Genomic DNA, 23,264 nt, shown 5'->3' on the forward strand with positions numbered 1-23,264 from the left:
ATGTAACTTTACAATGGAAGCTTAGGAAGCGACGTTCTTGTATGATTTATAAAAGTGATTCCAGAATACGATAAATTAAAAATAACGGCCTCCAAGATAGCCATTAAGATAAAAGTAGGCGCGATTCAATGAAACGAAGATTTTATCCTAGGGACAATAATCCTGCCCATTAATATAACTTACTTGCGACTATATCCTATCAGCTTTCTCAACTAAAAAATATTTGTACCGTATTAAAAATCGATTGTAGGCACTATTGATGCATGGATGCAATATTAACTAATGATTATATAATCGAGAAATCACTACCACATGCTAATGTGAATATGCGAAACTTAAAACTGTCAATATACGTGATTCAATTAATTTGATATCACGGACGATTACTTAAGATTAAACATTAGAAATTACTAAATAAATGTCAACAAAAACTAACTTCCTTATTTCTTTTATCAAACACAGCACGTTAAAACTATTATACGTTTTTAACAAAACAATTGAAAAACATGTGACTGTTTATTTATACAGGGTGATCAACTCAAGGAGGTCACCATTGGGATATCGGAAACGGTAAGAATTAGAGAAAACTTTAAATGGGAGACATTCATTTATTTTTTGTGGCAGTTAAAAATATGATTTTAGTTTTTCAAAATTCAGCCGCCATTTTCCAAAATGGCGGCCAACTTTGAAATTTCTTATGGAACACCCTGTATTTTATCATGTTTTCGGATAGAACATGCAATTTAAAAACCTTTTTATTCTCGACATTTTTTCGATAAACCCACTCGTTTAGGAGCCTATGGAAAAATGACTTCCGGTGTACATTTTACATCATGTAGCTCCAAAAAAGTAGGTTTAAATCGAAAATGCGAAGAGAAAATAAGTCAAATAAGTCTTAAAATTGCATTCACATTCCAAAAAGCCCATAAAATTTGTTAAAAATATTAATTCTATTATTTAAAAATGGCGGCCATTTTCCAAAATGTCGGCAAACTTGAAAAGTGGAAAACTGTGTATTTTATTGTCTTAATGGAATGTGGGTGCAATTTTAAGACTTATTTACTTATCGCATTTTTGCTATAATCCTACTTTTTTTGGAGCTACATGATGTAAAATGTACACCGAAATCATTTTTCCATAGGCTGTAACTCCTAAACGAGTGGGTGTATCGAGAAAATGTCAAGAATAAAAAAGTTTTTAAGTTGTATGTTCTATCTGAAAACATGATAAAATACAGGGTGTTCTATAAGAAATTTCAAAGTTTGCCGTCATTTTGGAAAATGGCGGCTGAATTCTGATAAACTAAAATCATATTTTTAACTGCCACAAAAAATAAAGGAATGTCCCCCATTTAAAGTTTTCTCTAATTCTTACCCTTTCCGATATCCCAATGGTGGCCTCCTTGAGTTGATCACCCTGTATATCAGGAAACAGTCTTTTAGAAAACAAATGAGGAAACATCTATTGAGGGGTTTTCTTTAAAAATGATTAATCTTCGTACATCAAACTAGGTATTCGTACTATTAGAAACTAATGTAGAATGTTTGTGGTAATAGAAAACCCTTAACAGTTTTGTTTATTCATTGTGTTCAATTCTATAAAATAAAATAAACTACGATGGAAAACCTCACACCTCAAACAAATATATGACCTGTATCAATCTTAGTATTAAAAAATTTAAAACCATCTATGATAAAAAATATATAAATAAATATAAATACCTTTTCAGATCAGTTTATTACTTAATATTTTAATAAATTATATTTTATATTTTCTTATGTAAAGTAAAACTAACGTTTTACTAGTGTTTTACACCAAATGTTTCTAAAGATATATAAAAAGTTAAAATATATTTTTTAAATGCGTTAATCAGAAGTACAACAGTGTTTCTGGTCTTTAATAATATATTGTAAGGGAATATCTTGCCGCAATTTGCATTCCCTTTTTTTAATGTTTAGTGATGAAAACTACTGCCAAACTATGTATTTATACGAGTTTTATCTAATATTATACAATTTTACTGCTGTAGGTATGCGGAAACAATATTTCAGTAAGTATAGAATTATTTTTGAAAAAAAAACTTCTATTTCTAAACGTTCAAATTATATGCAAGTTTATGTATTAAACTAATACTTTTTTGCAATCCTTGTCTAATAAACTGTTGTCTAAATCTCATAATTATAGAAATTATTATTATTATGTTGAACTGTTATACAATGGACTTTTAGAGCGTTTTTTTAAATATTCACTTATATAAACGTGTATACAATTATACTAGTTCGAGGTAAAATATAAATACATTAATGAAATCTCAATGTATAAGCCATTTGAATGCCTGCAAATTCAAGAGCCAATGAAATAGAATAAAGAATATAAATAGTGTAAAAATTCATTTGGAATGATGAGAGGCATAGTTTTAACAATATGCATAGTTATAATGTTCCAATAACATAAAGACTTATTGATAAAATGCCAAAACAAAATGGATACACGTTGAAGATGTGAGATAATTATATTACCACAATGGTGGTGACAATGTATGTCTTGTTCTTCTCTATTTCACTATGGGGTCGTAGTCTCACATATTTGGCGGCAACTGGGTTAAAACCACCCTGGTCGGTCCACTCCGCTACCTGTAAAGTCATTTTACCTTTATAATCAGCAAATGTTGAAAACTAAATGTGAACTACTATCACTGTAAGTAAGAAGTAAGCACAAAAGTGAAACTCTTGTTAGTAAAATATTTGTTGGGGTGATTATTTTAATTAATTTTGATCGTTAATATTTATATAGTAGCTTGACCCTTATGTTTATTAATAATAAATTGAAAGGGATAGACATTAAGAGGAATTCGAAACACCCTATTTGTTTAAGAAGATTATTGTTAATAGGATAAGGTATAGTAAACTTTAGTTTAGGAAATCGCTCTTCTTGAGGTAACAGAAATACACTTGAATAGATTTGAATCGTGTTAAAATACCGAATACTTACTTAATTTTTTAACCTCTTTGAGAAATTAAGCAAATAATATAATTTCATTTCGTATTATGGTAAAACTAAGTGAAGAGGATCTCAAGAATAGTTACACACCATTTGATTTTGTCCAAAAATCTCGTTTAGTTGTAAAGGGACAGATGTAACAAATGCAATCATAAGGAGATTACACAACTACTTAAGTTAATTTTAAATGTAACACTTGATATTATAGTACCCTTAACGAAAACGATAACTTGACATAATTGTTTTCCATGTGTAGGCTCTTTAAAATCTTTTGTAAAATTATGAGTTACGTTAGAAACTTCTTCATTCATTCAAATTAAATTCTTTGACTAATTCGATTTAAGTTTTATTTCTAAACATTTAAGGTCAAATAAACTATAAGTAAAATTTTGTCATCTTTAATATTGTTCTTAAAACCAACCTAAAAGATCGTCCATATGACACTCCGAAGAGCTGTTAATTTTCCGCACAATTCAGAGAAATCCAAGGCTTATTAAACAGTAAAATACCAATTGCTAACGTACCTTGACCATGGCGCTGTTAACAGTCATCTCTACAACATGGAGGGTGTAGTTGACTCTGCGTCCGTCATCATTGAATCTCACTTCTCCCGTCAACCCTTCCAACTCGACCTCCAACAAAGCGACAACATCAGCCATTAAATCTATTAAATCTATTAAGGTTAGGTTACATTAGATAATACTGTACCGACATATCGGGAAGTTGAAGACGAGTGAAGATTGTGAAATAAAGGTGATGGTTTGATTACTGACCACAATCAGCTGTTTTTTGTTCAGGACTATTTATTAAAATCCCAATGCACAGCTGGTTCCAGTTTCGTGGAAAAGTCTCAGCTAATACATAATTTAGATACGAGCTTTATACGAGTAAACTATAGATAGTGAATATTACTATGTAAAATACAACTATGGGTGTGGGGAGCGAGCTGGTCTAGTGGTATAGCGTGGTACATCTGACCCTGAGATCCCGCGTTCAAATCCCGTCAATTCACTAATGAATTTCATCCAAGTGATAATGCCGCAAGCCCCAGATGTAATTTAAAGTAATGTGAAAAATCTATACTGGGATAGTACCTAGCATCCTAGAGAAAAAAAGAGAAAAAAAACACTATGTACGGACTTTGAATGACTGTGTTAAAACCATTGCTTGGTTGCTGCTAGAGCCAGAGTAGTGTTTTATGTCAACATCTCATTTAGTCAGATCTAAACATCAGAATAATCAGTTTAACAATATCCACTTCTGAATTAAGTATAACGTCTCATTCGATAAAGAGAATTTATGTAATAATAATATTGATGTCAGTACCAACAACATGAATATGCGATTGATTCGCTGAACATTTTGGTTATAATAAGCATTAGCTTTATTAAAACTCTGAAAAAAAAAACTGGTGAAAAAATAGACAAAAAGGAGGAAAAGGTTGAATGAACTTGTGGAATGTGATAGCTTAACATGTTGACCAAGTGTAATGATACTCTATTGTGTAGTGATGTTTTCCTTCTACCTCGTAAAAGCCATCTACATAATGTCTTTGCATGAGACGTTCTATGACAAATATTACATTGTAGAGGGACTATTGTAGGAGATGGATTCTCTAGAATACAATAACTAATTAAATGAACAGTAATAGTAAAAGTAAATATAAAAAATGAAGTGTGGTATTGTATACTATCCCCTGTACCAAATTAAATATTCTTGAATAATTGTGTACGTTTCTCAACAATTGTTGTCATAACAAATAAATTATTGACATTACACAGTAAATTATTTCTCTTAAAACATTTAAGATTTAGGACATATAACTGGCTTGTGTTGAACACTTTTTATAGTATTGATTACTAATGTATATTTTAATAATTCTGGTGCTGTTTAGGTCTTGAGATCTGAGTTCAGATGTTAAATTGGATTTTCCACTTTAATAACGCTCTTTTCTGTACTAATATTCATTATTATTAGCTTAACTGTTATTTATTTTTCTGATATACCATCTATATTACTGTCATGTATATGCCAATATTCCAACTTTTTGCATGTATGTATCACCTAATAAAGCCAACTACCAGCTTAATACTATATTATCCAAAATTATTTACATCACCCTCAAGAATCCTGTCTGTAAAGCCTTTTATCATGTCCATTGCAAGATAGTAAAAGTATAATTGCATAAAATAATGATTATTGATTAACGTTTGATTAAATAGGGTGAGTTTACACAATTTTATCCAGCAAGTAAAAAAGAGCTTGTCGGCGAGTACGACAATCACTTCAGTTATTTACAAATTCCTCCAACATTATTAATACATCGTTGCCTGAGCAAAATACAGGGTGTATATAAAGTCCCGCATGGGCTTAATATTTTCTAAACGACAACAGATAAATCAATAAGATTTGGTACATCAACACCACACCTAAAAATCTACTTTTTCAAGTAACTGTGAGTTTTCTGTCATATCATGGGGACGTCCCGCAAGGAGTCAGAAGGAAATCTTAAATAGGAGCATAGGTCAATATGCACATCAAATGAAAGGTCTTTTTTAGTAGAATACAATGCCGCAAACCGCACTTCAAAAAGCTGATCCTGCGCAAAATGGCAGCCGTTCAAAGATTTCTTGAATCTGCCATTTTGAATCTTTGAACGACTGCCATTTTTTACTCAGGTGTTCTTTTGAGCTTGAATTTACGGCATTGTAATCTACTAGTGAAGACCTTTAATTTGATGTGCATATCGACCTATGCTTACGTTAACAATTTTCTTCCGATTCCTAGGGCTGTGCCCCCAAGGAGTAAGCGTATAATAGCAATAAATTAAATGAATCTTAGAACAACTGTCATACTTGGCTCGGTTGTCAGTTTGAGTTCAAATTTGCGGCATTATATTCTGCTAGTAAAGGCCTTTAAACTGATGTGCATATTGACCTATGCTCCTAGTTAAGATTTCCTTCTGACTCCTTGCGGGACGTCCCCATGATATGACAGAAAATTCATAGTTCCTTGAAAAAGTAGATTTTTAGTCGTGGTGTTGATGTACCAAATCTTATTGATTTATCTGTTGTCGTTTAGAAAATATTAAGCAAGTGCGGGACTTTATATACAACCTGTATAGTTAAGTAACATCTTCCAACTTCATACCTTTCTCAGGAATCTGGAGATTTTATCCCCATGTTCCCAAGGTGTCACCCATCCTCTGCTCGTGTTGCAGTCAATTCCCCTACTGCCATTGTTGAACAGCTGACCGCGGCGGAGATTGTTGCGGAACATGTCGGGCTTTTTGCGCAGCAACTTGTTGAAAGCCTCGACAAGCACGAACACTGCGTCGTACATCAGGGCTGCTTGCGCCTGAAAAAGAGCAATGATGTATTAGTGTCAGATCGATATTGTGTTCATTTAGATTTCGATGATTGCAGAAGGTACTGTCAGAACTCCCACTAAAATTATTCGTCTGGATTTTATCTTGTTAACATTACATAGAAACACTGGGGTACATAAAAACTTACATGTTACCATAGAACTCTTGGTATGGATACAAGATTTTCTGTAAAAAAACATATGGGGTATGTTAACGTTAACTTTAATATTCTCAATTTATTATCAAATTGTAAACGGTAGCTATTTATACGCTTGAAGGTAAATAGTGCATGCTCCATTGTCAAGTTAGATGTAAAAGTACAAATAAATTCGCTAAGAAAGAAAAATAATTTTTGAGAAAGAAGAAGAAGTGTTGATAAAGAATTTCGCTAATTGGTTTATTGGCTTGAATAGAACTCAGACGTAGTTGCCAGATTTTAGAAAATTAGAAAATAATATAGAAAATTGTTGACATGATGTGAGCCCGACAACATTACTGTAGTGTGACCATGGTCTTCAGAGGATGATCACCCCCATAAACTGGTCCAGGTTTTGGATGCATTGCAGCAATCCATTTTCAGAGAAAGCTACAGTAGCATATTGTTTTTAATCTTACCGAAATTGATTCTCGTCCGGCTCCAACTGAGGTTGCGGGATCAAGTCTTCTCCAGCCCTCGATGAAGTCCCGGACGTATCTTCTAGAGCCCTCCACTATCCTGAACCCCGTGATGTTGATGGCGCCATACTCTATAACCTCGGACTCCCAACGATCATCCATGATCTGAAAAGTAGCCATCATTGGGTTAGGCATTGCATTGCATGAAGAAACTCATAATAATGGTTTGAGAAATTTAGATAAACTTAAGTAGTTGTATGGTGGCAATGCATAGAGTGAGAAATATACTCAAGATGACTAGTTACTCCCTTGCTACCTAGGATTAAGGATCGACATATTTTAAAAGTGAAATATTTTGATATAAACAGATTTTCAATGCTGATTTTGACGTAATTTTATTCATCCAAATAGCATTCACATAATTAGTTTATTATTTGTGAGATACTTCTAGTACAGAATATATTTACAAAACTACTCATGAAGATCTCAATAGGCTTTGATTATATTATTAATATTTTTTCTTTCCGACGAAATGCGGTTATTTTCTATTTAATGAATAATGCTAGCTATTGTAATACACGAAGTTTGTCTAAATGCAATTACAATTTATATGGTAAATATTGAATCCATTACTTGGATTATTCGAAAACATTCAATATTGGTTGTTGATTTTGAAACTATTGGATTCAATATAACAGTAAACATTGTCGGGTTGGTTTCACTATTTATAACTAAAACTTGACTAAATCACTAGCAATAAAACACAATTTTATAAAAGAAATATGACTTATATTCTTGGTTTAGAAAAATTAAATATCATATAGCTTGAAGGATTATTTAAAACCCAATACAGGTGTTTTATTTAGGACATAACCATTGTTTCAGATTTACTTTTTCTTTATTTTATGAAAATGTGTTTATGCGTTATAATGGTAAATTTGCGTATTTTGGTGCAGAGCTTAGTGATTATAGTTATAATCACTATTGAAAATAAATAATCAAGTGGTTTAAACAAATTTATTAATATTTAACTGTGTAAATCTAAATTCTGATAATTTTAGATTTTTTCTGATAATATTTTTTTAATTTTTTTTTTACAAAGATATTGATGTTTGTATCATAAAAACCAATATAGCATAGCTCCATTATTAAATTTAATTCTGTACACACTTTTGTATTGAATGCAAAAACAATTTTATAAACGGGTATGTGTATAAAATATTATAAATATGGATGTTCAATATTAGACATACTTTTAGATAATACATTCGAATGTTTGTACTCCTACATGTATTTATTATATCACTTACGAGTCCACTAAGTAGGTAGTGGTAAGTCCTCTTCCCTAGAGTGATATCCCTTACATGAGTGACTACAATCTCTTTAGCCATATCTGTTGGACAGTCCAGGACGATGTATTTGTCACTCCATCTACAAGAACAGACATATGGTCAATTCAATGTTCGAAATATACATAACTGTTGATTCCTAGTCATCTCTTTGAAGAATAATTTGACTGTATATCTGAAATCTAACTACCGTTTTGATCCAACAATTATACAGTTTTAGTATGTAACGTGACCATTAGTACTACCATTAACTTAAAATGTTTAGACTATTCAATTTATACAAACAGTCTTATATAGTCAAAACTCGATATGAATCCAACCCTGATGGAAACGGCTTTTGTTTAAAGAAAACATAATTATTGAATAACCCTTTCATATAGTGGGACGGTTAAAATGTATGTTAACACAGATTGAGATTCCAAGATAATTCATTGGGACCTAAAGACAGTTTACAAAAAGTTGCCAATAAAAATTTTGCTTTATTGGAAGATTTTCGCATGAAGAATAAAATTACATTTTACAGTAGCTACATTATTGTCAGAGACCCAATTGAGCTTTATTTTTTTAATATCCTCTCTCTCTATGCATTTGCTAAGCAATATGCTATACAAATGTAATGTCAAGTGAAACAGCAAAATGAACTGCTTCTAGCATAAGCTAACCTACTTTTCACACGTTAAATAAATCATAAAAATACTTATGATTTTCCTGTATGTAAATAACATAATTTGAAAGCTAGTTAAGGGTTGTGTACAACCTTATGTTTTTGCTTTGCTAGTGTTTACACCAGTGGTATTTTGTATGAACGAATTAAAAAAGAATCATAATAAATGGGAAGAAGTTCTTCACAACATATTGGGTGTGTTGATCAAACATATCTTACTCACACTAAAGACCGTTTCTTTTAGCCATAGCTTTCTTTACCATGGATTTTGAACTAACCCCCCCCCCTCACAACTCATACCAACCTGCTCAATTCTTCTATGCTGTGAAGAAATTCGATTGCTTCAGAGGCGTTCTGTATCCTCTTCACCATCTCTACTTGAAAAGACTCAGAACCAGGCTTGAGACTTTGGTAGATTTGCTGCAACCTTAGTAGACCTGGACATGTAAGACGGGAACTATCAGAACAACAAGAGTTTGAACTATGATTAGGCCTACAATTAGTAGTGAAATTTAAGGAAATGAAAATAATATGCTATGACAACATTACTTTGCATAATTACCCGTGTTAACAATGTTTAAACCGTTTTTATGTAGATTAAGATCCTAAGATTATTTTTGTGATTTAGATCTAAAATATTCTACAGATTACAAAAACGTTCCCAATAACACTTATTTGTATTATTTGACGATTGCTTTCTGTATAATTAATAAAATGGCATTTCACAGCAGCTATATTTTTCGGGGACACAATTAAGCTAATGTTACTTCCCTATGTTAAATCGATGTGTAACATTTTTTTTTAGTTTTTATTGTATGAAATTACACAGTAAAAAAATAATCCATTGGTGCTGTTATTAGTCGATTCTGATGTGCATCATATATAATCATCATCATCATCATAAATGCATTAGTTTAATTTATATTATAATAACGTCAATGTGTGACTGAAATAAATTAAATATTCATTTCGGTTCAGATAATGGGAAATATTATTTTAAAATTAACATTCGTCGACCACTAGTTTATTAAGTATATGTTAAATTTAGAAATAGAAACAAAATTGTAATATTAACAATATCCTAGGCATTTTAATACACATTAGGTAAATACTAATAAAATTATAGATATACACGAACCAAATTAATTAAAATTACGTCCATCATCCTTCTGTAAGTTTTTCTCGTGTTTTCAGAAATAAAATGTGAAGCAAAAGGAATGCTAGCGTAAATCTGTTCTCGAGAGGGTAAAACGTTTTCAATATTGCAAAACAGACAACCGAGAACGAAAAGAAACATTCAGAGTTTAATAATTATTGGAAATCCATCAATTCTGACTGAAGTTTTATCTCTGACCTACAAACAACTGATTAATGAGCTGTTTCCTGCTTAACATTTCCGACCGTAGTTGAATACTATGACTACAACTAGCATTTTGCTTAATCCTAAAAAAAACTTTGTTTGAAACTTGAAGCCTTTCAGACATTTTAAAGTCAAAATATCTCGTTATATTTCCGAAACAGTGCCTTCCATATCCTAATGGACCAGCCCATGCTAAGTTTTCAATCTCAAGAAATGATCATTCAATAATGATTGCTTCCATTTATGATTATTTTATATTTTAATTTTTCATACCATAATATATTGGGACGGGTTGTTGTGAGTTGTCTTTTTAATTTGAAACTAAAAAAATGTACAAATATGCAAACAGAAACTGTTTTTAATGTTAATATATGATAAAGGTAATAAAAACTATTTGTATATTCTAGATACTTTGGTCCTGAAACACAAACTAGAGTAGTTATGAGAACATTTCCTCAATATATAATTTGATATATATTTAAAGTAAGTTAAATCGTCTCTGTCGATTGATAAAACGTAAAGTGGGTTTACTAAAGAGTTTAACGAGCGATTTATTTAGCCTCTGACTCTAATTGGAGGGCCTTGAGTACTTCAGTTTTTGACAGGAAAAATTTTATTTATTCATTATTTATTTCGTTTACGAGTGTTTTCTAATGCTGCTTTATTTAGTACACTGTACTTGTTTTCTCGGAAAGTAAATTGAAAATAAATATTACCAATCTTGAAATAGATATTTACATTTGCACTGTAAACTCACAAGTCGGACATATACATATAAAAAACGGACAGTAGTGATCGATTTCGATTGTACACTACAATATGCCTATTCACCTAATGTCAGATGAGGGTTGAAGTGTCCGATCAAAATCAACCCTTAACATTTGTGTTTAGACGTATTAATTGTTGACTTCCGAATATTAAAAGACTCTGTTATTAAAAATATGTATATTCAAATCTCTGTTAAATACAATACCAGAATGAAAATCTACCACTCGGTAATTCTTCCAGTAATACTTTATGGATCCGAAACATGGGCACTAACAAAAGAATGGGTATAGAAACTTATTATTTTTGAATATAAGATTCTGAGAAAAGTATATGGACCGATTTAAGACGAAGAAGGCTGGAGAATCGGAAAAATATAGAATAAGATATGTTTTACCGTCCAGATGTAATAGCAAGGATAACAAGCAGGAGATTGAGATAGGGAGGAGATGTGTTGAGAAGAGAATATTTATTGTAATAAAAGCTGAGGACCAGAACAACCCAGAACGCAGAAAACCACTCGGCAGGCCGAGACTACGGTAGAAGAGTCAGGTGCTGAAGGATGTGGCTGTGATGGGCACTACAACACCTGAGGCAGCGGAGAGAAAAGAATGGTGGAGAGGCATCGTTGGTGAGGCCAAAAACCTTGTAAGGTTTCAATGGCCAAGGAGGTAAGGTGAGTTCTGGTATATTTAATAACAAGTAAAGTCATGTAGTTATTGTGGAATCTTTCAATACGTAAATAAAATTAATTGGTTAAATACAATTTGTTCAAATCTATATCAAAATTAATATATTTTTACATACGGGTATAGTAAAAAGAGTATTTATTTGCAATAGACAACCTTTTAGATCCTGGAAAATATAGAAACTTAAAGGTTGAATGTTATAATTATTTTTATAAAGAAAATAACTGATCATAGTTGTATTATTTTGAAGAATGTGTAACAATACTGTTTCCGTTACCATATAGAACCTTTTCCTAATTTATAATAAGTAGGCAAAATAACGTTAAAATATCAAAAACTAGACTTGTCTCTCAACTGCCAACATGAGGATAAAATTATTTCCTCAAACATTGATTCAATAAAGCAACGCCTCAAATTTTACACAGCGGGGAAAAGTAAGTTTGCATTAGGTCTTTTAGTTTTGACATATCTAAATGAAAATGAATACATTCGCTCCTGGCGAGGGAATATTTCAGGGATAACCGAGAAAAATTGCATCAGACACCTAACGAAGAGATATAAGCGGCCCCTGATGAAAAGTAGGGGTGATAAATTTAGTGGGTTCTGCGTGACGCCATAAGTCACTGCAAGATCCTGGCGGGAGGTCCTGGGAAAGGAGAGATGGCTTGCAGGTGTCTGCGATAAAATCAGCCTCGGAAACTGACTTAGAACCTTAGTGGAACTAGGATTTAAAAGGGACATATCAGTAGATTTATCTAAATAGTATTTTAAACAATGGTAAATTGTGTATTCGAAACTAAACTTGCCATAGACGATATTTAGTGAACATTTGAAGCAGGGATTGTATGCAACCTTAACAACCGACCTATAAATAAGTGTCCAGCAGAATAAACCTATATGTACATAAATTTAAATTGTGTGTTATTTGAATAGATAAAATGGATTAAAAAGGGTTAATAACGATTTTACTTATGTTATCAGTATAAAATGAATCCAAACCATTAATAAACAAAACAAGATATTTAATTGATAATATTAAACATCCAAAACTATTTCATGTTTTCAGCATTGGAATGCGCGTTAATATGGTTCTGTGGACATAGTATTCTGATCTTAACATTTCAGAGTTAAAGGTTATATTAATCTTGAAGATTTCGTCAAAGATTAACGATTGGAAAAAATTAAAAATATATAGCATTTTAGAATTTTTAGAATTTAGAGAGGAAAGTTTAAATTAAATTCAAGTTTTACCATTTTGCTTAAATATAGTGATCCAAAGGCTAAATACAACATGAAATTTCAAGAGACCTACTAAGAGACTCACAGATCCACATTCCTGTCAAGATTAAAAACAAATAAATACAGACCATTTTGTCGGTTTTGGCCCGGTTCTTTCGCCAATGCAATAGACTAAACCTACGCGTGAAATATTTTCAGACACAAATGGGAGTTTACATGTGCAACAAAGACTACCTATAAACTTAGTCCTGTTAAGCGTTAACTCACAAAACTACCATCAACGTCAGTGTTCTCGGTACGCACTCAGTCAATATTTACTTACTAACTATCTACTTAAACTTCATTAGGAGTTATGGGTCAATCAGCGTTGCAAAGGACAGCAAAAACAAAGGATGTCTGTGGTTCCTTTACTGCACCACTATATGCCAGTACAGTTCATTCTTGGACAGTTGCTTGCCATGTGACTATGGGGTTTTGATACCATTATGTTTTTAAATTTCACTTACCGTCGTGTGAGTCATACAAGTAGATAATCCTCTTCCACCCGTAGTATTTAACAGTATCAATGATGGCTTGATGATAGTCTGGCCTCATACTGATGGCGTAGTCAAGGAATCCTGAGGAAGGGGAGAGCACCTGCACAAAAGGGGGAAAATATTAATCAGGGATAGATTGTAAAATATGGTTAAAAGGTAATGAATAGTTACGCAATGGTCGTGTAAAGATAGTCTTATTACGTGAGTTGCGTACACTACTTTACCTACGACCGTTTAGTATTTGATTTAAAGTGATTTTGTGAAGAACATAGTTGCAATAATACTTCAAAGAACCCAAATTTTAGGTTTTGAAATAAAATATTTGTTTCCATATTTGATGATTTTTATAAAAGTTAATTGGTAATATATAGGATATTAAACAAATTTATATTCATTAAAAGTACGTACTAGATCTAATTTAGAGGAATCACTTTCTGAAATACTTCGGTAAATAAATGAAATTTAAGTTATTTACAGGTTCTTAACAGGAGACATTTTAGAAGAATAATAGTTATTTGTGCAACTAGTGAGCAAAGGGAGTAATTGACTCACTCGAGAGAAATACTTAGGCTCGTGAGGAATGGTTTCTCGAGTGAGGTAATTGCACTTTGCACTCGAGTTGCACATTATATTTTTCCTACCATTATATAGGGAGGAGATGTGTTGAGAAGAGAATATTCATTGATAATAAAAGGTATGGATCAGAACAACCCAGAACGCAGAAAACCACTCGGCAGGCCGAGACTGCAGTGGATGATTTTATTTACCATAAAACAAAAAAATGGTAAAGAAACCTGACATTTTTTTACACAGAAGTGAACTTTTAATATGACATTTAATGATACAACAGTACAACAGCTAACCAGCTAATTTACAGCCAGGGCTGCCAACGTATTTTGCGCGCATTCGACCTTGTCTGCATGTTACGCGCTCACTATTTCGTGCCTTCACGTTGCAAATCTGGAGCGAGTGAGACAAAGTAATTAGAGTGAGACAATGTTAACATTGTCTCACTGATGAGCGAATTGGTCACTTTGCTTTCTTAAATCAGTGAGAGAACATTTACATTGTTAGGTAACTGTAGGAAAAAAAATTCTAAGTGAATTCCTGTCTCAAACCATGGATTAACATAGCTCCACAACCTAAGGAATATTATAAATATTGAGCCATAATGGTAGTTGTTGGTGAAAAGTATAGAATGTAAAATTGTATTCAACTGTATACAAAAATGATTGACAATTTTTAATCCTTATACGTAAAAAAATAAGAAAAAAATATTAAAACCGCATGTTAAAACTTTTGTTTTTATAAGCTATATGGCACCGCTATGGAAACACCCATAATAATGTATTATCAAGTTAAATATAAACACTCAGAGCTCTGTAACTGTAACCAACGTCAACAAGCCAGGATAGGGGCTGTCCAATGACAAAGGGCTGCTGATGGCTTCAGTTTCAAAACCACCACGACCAACGCTATCTCTTAGTTCACTTTTATTGTCATTGTTTCTCAGTTCTTTGAAGTAGTGAAACAAGAGCATGCCTTTTAACACACAATAAATCAGTGTGAATGACATTTACGAACACAGTTCCAGAGTCTTTGTACTCAAAATTATGTTATTAAAGTTAGGGTTTAGGTAGGGCAGTAAACCAACAATGAAATAACAGTGCGGAGTACGTTTGAAAAGGGGATTATAAATCAAATCGTAAGCTAACATTTTGGATTGGTCTAAAATATCGTACTATGGTCTTATGAAGCCCATACAACATTTTCATCAAGTTTTATTGTGGGCGAATCAACTTCATTATAATACATAAATAGAACTGTAAAACGATCATTAGTAAATGTGAAGCCCAATAATTAGGAGTTAAAATATAGTAAAACTAAGTGGCAAGTAAAAAGTTCATCATTTTGCCTTAAAACATATCAAACATATTAAAGAATTTTGTAGTGTTATCTGTATCCTGTAATTTTGCTTTCTCTTACCTTCTCTGGAAACCAAGGAGTTACGAAGGGCATCTGAAACGTATTGCTGTAGGAGTGGAGAGTATCGAAGGAGTCAGGACTGACTGCTCCTAGCATGGAGAATACTCCCCGAGAAAACTGGTTGCATACTGAAACAAACGTGAATCCTGTTATGAAATAATAAGTGGAAAACGAACACATTGTATATCTAAAAGAAAATCGGTTGCAAAATTTATTTAAATTTATTTAATTAAGGGTTGATTTTGTTCCGTACACACCTTTGGGATGGTCGAAACCAATTGGGATGGGAGTGCAGGGATGAGGTAAAATAAATGTTGGTGACACCAAACATCTTCTAAGGTTTTAGAGGGGCCAGTATAAGGAAGATTCTGAACATCATTCCAATTCTAGGAGTTCTAGGAAGAATGTCGACAGTGGAAAATTCGGTAATTTTCTGTTAAAGGGAACATTCATTATTATCGATGATTTTTTCGATTCATCGATATTCTATTTTTTGATCCGATATACCGATATTAATGAACGAGATGTCAGCTGACAACTACGATAAGTTAATATTGTTTAGTATCAACAAACAATTTAAAAATATTATATTGAAATGAAACTGTTCTAAACCAACCTTACCTAACCAACCAAACTTGTTGTAACATTTCCAAATCCTGTTTCATATTACTTACATGCCTTTTCTGTTATCAAACGAAATTTTGTAATGGTATCCCTACAGCAAGTTTGGTTAGTTATGCTAGGTTAGTTTAGAACAGTTTTACTTATTTCTGGATCCAGGTTATCCAGATCTTGCTCATCAACCTTTTAATCATTCCAATCTGATTGAAAAAAGTTTTCAACCGAAACATCTGTTTATGTCTCCATCAATTATCATCATATAAAAATTTGAAGGGGATAATCTTATTGCACTTAAAAGAGGCCAAATAAGCTAACGTTATTGTTTAAGAAAAAAAGTAGCCTAAATAAAAACATATCGGGTTCACATTGACATACCAACTCAACGTCAAGATAAACTGAATTCTGGAAGTGCTTAATCTAAAGAGCTGGATACAAAAAAAAAAAAAAACATTGAACGTATAAAAGTTTAACAGATTTCATATAATATAAATTTTTCTAAAGTTTAATCACAACAGGTACGTTTCTTGAAACACAGCGCGAGTGTGGAAACTGGCAGCTATTGGTTAGGGGCTATTTATTGGTTATTGTTGGCAGCACTTTTTCATCTCATGAACCAGTAATTGAACCATTCATCAGCCTTATATTTATTTACATCTACGAAGCAATTTCACCCTTTTCCAAACTAAGGACCTATTTCATTAAGCTTTATCAGTTGCCTTGATAATGTTGAGATTTTTGTTTTATGTTTTAAAATAGTGATATTACTGGTGAACTTCAATTACTTAAAGGAAAATATATCATTGATTTATGTTGTTCGATGAAACTTTGTTGGATACTGTTTTATATCCTAAAAATTTGTTAGCAATACAATGTAAATTGCAAACAATTTAGTTACATATAGTGACAATTGTTAATAGTGTTGAAGACACTTAGAAACGAGCGAATCATAGAACAAATATTTAACTCGGCATTCGGTTTCAAGTTTTACTGAAAATGATATGGGAGGAGGGTCAAATGTCTAAGGAATGATGAAATAGAGATAAATATTTTTTCCTGTTAAAATCTAGAATATATACCGTAATTACAAATTAAAGTTTTGTTAATATTATCCATTTTACAACGTCGTACCTTATATTGGATGGACAAATGTAGGCATTTAGTGTAGCGAATAGTATAACCATACAAAAGTAAGACAGCAATACACTTAATGTAATGTCAAATAGTGGAAAGAACATTACGTGTTACTGTACTACTAAAGTCAACGCAAACACGTTTCAGCTAAATAAAATTAAATGGTAGCAGACAAGAAAATAATAAAACAACCCAAATAAGTAAAATATCGGAAACAGAGATAAAAAGTGCAGTATTGTAGATTGAAAACAATAAACATTGATTGAATTGGTGTAATGTGAGATTATCCCTTGGAGCGAAGCAGGAGCGGCGGTGAAGCCATTTAGCTTAGAACCGTTTCACTTTTTGATCCCTCGGCTATTCGTGTATTCAATGGTATAAGGTGAAACTTGACATAATTCTTGAATATATCCTTCACTTATCTCAACGTAATTTCTTACCGAAACTGCATAAGTCAAATAATTTGGATAAGTATGAATGCTGTTCACTTTGCTAAAACAATATAAGATGTTTTATAATATCCAACCACATAGAATGTTTAGATATGTTTTTTTTTCATAGATACCTAATCGAAAAGCCAATGATTATGCATGAGTATATATTCGTTTGTAAGTGGTTTGTTTTTAAACGCTCTGAAGAAAGGAATGACTTTAGCTAAGTGGTAACCTAATAATAATTTTCATTCGATCTGTTTTATTCTTTGAGCAGGATAACTTAAAGCATAACTAACTAGAAGAATAACAATTACTTTGTTTGTCACAATTTTTTTATTCTACACATTTGTAAAAAGTTTTTTTTATAAAGATGGTGGTTTTGAATACGGTTTAACCTTAAAATTGCCCACCAAAAAAGTCTTATGCTAATGTGTGTAAATATCAAGCAAAGAAAATTATACATGAAGTATTATAATGTCCTATACTATGCTACCATCTGAACCTCCACCCCCCCCCCCCCAATTATGCTAAAACAAATTTATGTTGACCTGCAATCTTTCTTATAAGCAAAATTTGCTCAGAAATATCTACATTGGCTCTCTACTGTAGAATAAAGAAGATTTTTATTTGTTTTGATTTTGTTTTCTCAAAACAGAGTAGCCTATACGAAACATCGGAGACCATTTGAATACAAAAATACCAAGTCCATTATTGATTAAATTTAGTCTCATGCCACATCAACAAAAAGTAGTTTAAATAATATGTATCGCCTTCTTTCTTCAACACATCACCATGCCAGTCAGACCTAAGTAGAAGCCTTAAAGTATTTTGTGGAATCGTTCTTTAGGTTCTTGATCCTTGTATGTTAGCACACTTTCTATGTATGCTTTTCATTGTGATCGGTATATACAGGGTGATTTGTACTCAGTGTGACAAAATTTGTTTGGTGTAAGTACAAAGTAAATGAAGTGTGATGATGCATATCAAATGTTCCAAGTCTCAAAATTAGCGTCCCAAAAAATTAATTTATGTTTTTGAAAAATAACCATGCTTTTAAACTTAATATAGCGATTTCTCAATTACCTGTAAATGGATTTGAGTAGATAACGTCATTTTCATGTTCTACATTAAATGTTGAACAAGAATAATGGAAAATGGCGGAGGATCAGTTGTAAAAACTCCATTGTAAATAGATTCAAAGATAAAAATTAAGATATTTGATAAAAATTTTAAAAACAATGGTCTATTGCATTTTTCACACCCTGTATACAAGAAAGTGTCGGAATATGTTAAAAACTGCGCCATTTTATAAGCTTTCCAACCATATGCTACACTATTGAGGTTTAGATATTTTTTTGTTTGTTTTAGTGGTTTGAATACCAGAAAACAGGGAACTTTTTTACTATTTTTACTGTTCAAGCTGAAACAAAAATACAACTTTTGCTTAATACATGCCGACTTTTTGTGTTTTAAATGTTAAAGACACCATGCTTTGTAGTCTTCAAACCATTAAAGCGTACATAAGCAGACATAAACCTCAATAGTGTAGCATATCGTTGGAAAGCTTATAAAATAGCGCAGTTTTTAACATATTCCAACACTTTCTTGTATACAGGGTGTGAAAAATGCAATAGATCATTGTTTTTAAAATTTTTATAAAACATCTTAACTTTTATTTTTGAATCTATGTACAATGGAGTTTTTACAACTGATCCTCAGTCATTTTCTATTATTCTTGTTCAAAATTTAATGTAGAACACGAAAATGACATTATCTAATCAAATCCATATACAGGCAATTGAGAAATCGCTGCATTAAGTTTAAAAACATGGTTATTTTTGGAAAACATAAAATAATTTTTTGGGAAGGTAATTTTTAGACTTGGAACATTTGATATGCATCATCACACTTCATTTACTTTGTACTTACACCAAAAAAATTTTGTCACACTGAGTACAAATCACCCTTAGCAATTTTTGTGAAACAATATAAAATGAAATGTACTAAATAGTTTTGAGTGCTTATTTACCTATAGTTTTATTTCAAAAGATCTGCTTTTACTAATATTTTTGACCATACAATATACCTTCCATATAGAGTTTTTTTTTCACTCAAAATAATAATTAAAGAAACAAAAACAAAAACTTCACTGTTCAATTACCAAGCAATCTAAAGTTATTGGAAAAAGGTATTTTTATTAATTGATCACAACTTCTGAAGTTCACATCGGACTTTGGCTGATCAAATAACCGTTAAATAGTGAACGACTTTTACGTCAAGTAGAACATAATGAAATTTCAACTACACGTGGCGTACTTACCTTTAACCTATTGAGACCAACATTATTGCCGTAATTGACGTAACTCGATCTCTCCTTTTAACAGAATTTATAGCTTGTAAATCGATTGCCCATCGGTATAGCACTTTGAACAGACTTAACCTTTTACAACTTTAGTTGGGCATTTTACTAAATACTTACAAATAATCGTGTACCTGAAAACTTTCCTAGGCTAGGTTAGGTTAATGGGAATGTTGTTTGATGTATTGTTAATAGGAATACATAGTATTCGTCTCTGTGTATAGTTTTAAGAAACTATATTACCTTATATGATGCGTATTATTTACTTTGGTGAAACTAGAAAAATAGAGTCATTTGATATTATTTACGATAATTTTAAGGTTCTTCTCATTAAACCTATTTAAACACAGGCTGCTACCTCACCCATTCAATTTAGTTGGCAAAAACGATTTCTATGAAAAGAGATGATGAAATCATTAGTTTTGCTTAAAATTAAGATGAAAAATGTAAAAAAAATAATATAATTGAAAACATATCGTGGGGAACCCCGAAATAGGTTAAATAAAATTGTCTACAGTTTAAACAAGTGACTAGCCTCAAGATTACTTTTGACGAAGAAGAATTGTTTGAATTTCTTTCCACTGTCTTCCTATTTCTTTATTATCATTTATACTAGCCAAATACTTGTCATGGACATAAATAAACTATGTGAGCAAAACATTTTCCACTACATAAACTTTTTATTTTCAAACAATCTATATCATTTAGATTTAACCTTAAATGGATTATAAGGCGAAGTCTAGAAGATTACAACCTTACACACTGAAAAACACCGTTAAACAATTTACTTTATAATATGCTTACGCATATAAATGCGTATTATGTCCACAAAGTGTTGGTGTTTGACTTGAGGAGCAAAATTAAAGTAATTTCCGAACGTGCGGTCAGCAGAACAGAAAAAGCGTGGAAATTGGCGGCATGGGGGTAATGAGAGGGTGATTGGGTTGCGGTTCGATATCTGGTTGTCGACGTTTTAGGGCTTAGCTCTCGCCCCGTCGTGCAATAAATGGGTTTTACAAGCAATCACCAGTTTCTAAAACATACAGCAGTGCGTTGCTTAATACTCCATTCTATCATTGTTTATAGAGATTATGGTTTCTTCAAAAGATGATATATTCATGTACTGAAGTGGAATTGATTAAGTGGATTTAAATTGTATTTATCGCTTGTATGTATGTAACTATGACACGCAGAAAATGTTATAGTTTATCCCTTAATCCAAACCCTTATTCAGTAGATAAGTCTGAATTGTATAAAGTATTTCCCAAGAATATAAGCAAAATGGGAGAGTCAACATAATACATAAAAGGAGCATACTTCTTTAATGTCTACGTTTCAAATTACGATAGAATTTCGTAAATTGAACACAAAAAAGTTTGTGAATATGCTGAAAATTGAAACTATACCATTCAAAGCTAACCAAAAATATAGAAATCCATTCTTTTTACCTATAAAAATAAATCGACCAAATTTATACACCCCAAAACCCTGAGTACGATGCACACTTTTTGTTTGTACCTAAAGTATATTTTGGAATGCTCTTATATTCTTTGAGTAATGCTAAATTTGTATCTACAATCTTTCCAGTCAGTAAATTCTGGATGAACAATAAATTTATCTTTTTCCACACACTTGATAAAGAAATGATATATTGTTAAAGCTATAGTAGTATAAATTATTTAATGTATGTAATAAGTTAGCTTGGCCTATCATTCATAACTGACACAATGTAGTAATCTACACGACAAATTTAATGTTTATTTGATAAGTGGCATTGGTAGGATGAAGGATTTTGAAGTTAGTCAGTTGCTATTTTTTGTTAAAGTTTGGTTGTAATGCAACTTCTTCAAATATGAATGATACGTTTGATGTTGGAATCTACATTCCCCGCCAAAGTAACGAGATGAGTTCACAGCGAGCTCCGAGGTTTCCGGTCCCGCGGAGTTCATTTGCAGAAGGCTCATTTTCTGGCGAAATCATAAACTTTGTTGTCTTTGCTGTTTATGACGTCTTCAAATTCATGACAGTCATTATTTTCGATTACTTCCTACTGGATCTATGAATATTTTTTAAAAACTGAATTACACAGTGGTGAGGTTTATGACAGAATATGACTTTAAATGTGTAGTTTTAACTACCAATTATTTAAATTATCTGAAGGTTATTGGTTTCATTCAAAGCAGGGTTTTTAGAAACTTTTTCATTAGGCAATCAATGCTATATATTGAAAGGATCGTGTTACATGGTGTTAAAACTATAGTTTGGACTGTTCCGTCACCAAATCAGTAAAAACACTACTGTGCTTGAAACTCTAATGACACTTTCAAACGTGTACTAAAATATTTGTCGTTTTCATATAGTCATCAAATATTTTTATACCAAGTTGAGATAAAATATCTTTACTTTACGGGTTAAATAAACTTGGCGCTGAATGTAAACGCTAATATTATAGATTAGATGTTTGTACTTTTTTCTAATGCTACTCACATTATCACGGATTATTGATTTTGAATTCTTAGCGACGAAAAATATTTAAATTAGATCACAACAAATTTAATAAAGTTTATCGTCAAAGAAACGTCGTTTCTTTGAGTGTCAAACGAATAAGTTAATAATACAAGTTAATACGATTAAGTAATAGCTTTGAAGTTCGAAAAAAAACATACATACTAATTACGCGTAAATATTAAAAAACATGAACACGTTTGCGTTGATTTATAAAGATAGTCCCCTTATTGTAGAAACCCCCATCATTTAGCTCAACAATTAATGTTATAATGGAGAACACTTAGGCAGCAAATGTCGATGTGGAACGCAGGTAATAGCTTAATTAATTGTACCTAGCCACTCTAAAGGGCTCATGTATTATAGATAACAACAATGGAATATTGTAGTGGCTTATTAGAACCAATATATATATATATACATCATAGATAGGGCCATTCTGTTAGAAGATACTTTAGAAGGTTCAGAATTCATACATAGGGGAAACTACAAAAACCCGAAACAATGACTATAAGAAATTTTATACGAATTAAAAGTTTTAAAAGAGAACGTAAAATCATATTTTACAACTACTTCAAATTTTCACTCAGTGAGTTTTTGCTGTTCATTTATAAGAAATTCATACAGCTTTGCATTTAAAAGCA

At 31.8% G+C, this 23,264-nt stretch overlaps 1 protein-coding gene across 2 annotated transcripts in view; it reads right to left on the reverse strand.

Moving 5' to 3' along the window:
• The window catches only part of LOC128994767 (glutamate receptor 1-like), a 364,312-nt gene that overhangs the window by 13,995 nt on the left and 327,053 nt on the right, over positions 1–23,264 (reverse strand). For both annotated transcript variants that reach the window (XM_054419530.1, XM_054419531.1), the window contains 8 exons: positions 15,571–15,698; positions 13,555–13,684; positions 9,300–9,432; positions 8,293–8,413; positions 6,983–7,147; positions 6,151–6,357; positions 3,525–3,632; positions 2,520–2,633 (listed from right to left, as the gene is read on the reverse strand). In XM_054419530.1, coding sequence (XP_054275505.1) covers positions 2,520–2,633; positions 3,525–3,632; positions 6,151–6,357; positions 6,983–7,147; positions 8,293–8,413; positions 9,300–9,432; positions 13,555–13,684; positions 15,571–15,698 — 1,106 coding nt within the window. The remainder of the gene's footprint in view (positions 1–2,519; positions 2,634–3,524; positions 3,633–6,150; positions 6,358–6,982; positions 7,148–8,292; positions 8,414–9,299; positions 9,433–13,554; positions 13,685–15,570; positions 15,699–23,264) is intronic.

The sequence above is a fragment of the Macrosteles quadrilineatus genome, unplaced genomic scaffold (assembly GCF_028750875.1).
Source record: "Macrosteles quadrilineatus isolate MER2022 unplaced genomic scaffold, UCM_ALF_1.0 Scaffold_5__1_contigs__length_97177068, whole genome shotgun sequence".
NCBI lineage: Eukaryota > Metazoa > Arthropoda > Insecta > Hemiptera > Cicadellidae > Macrosteles > Macrosteles quadrilineatus.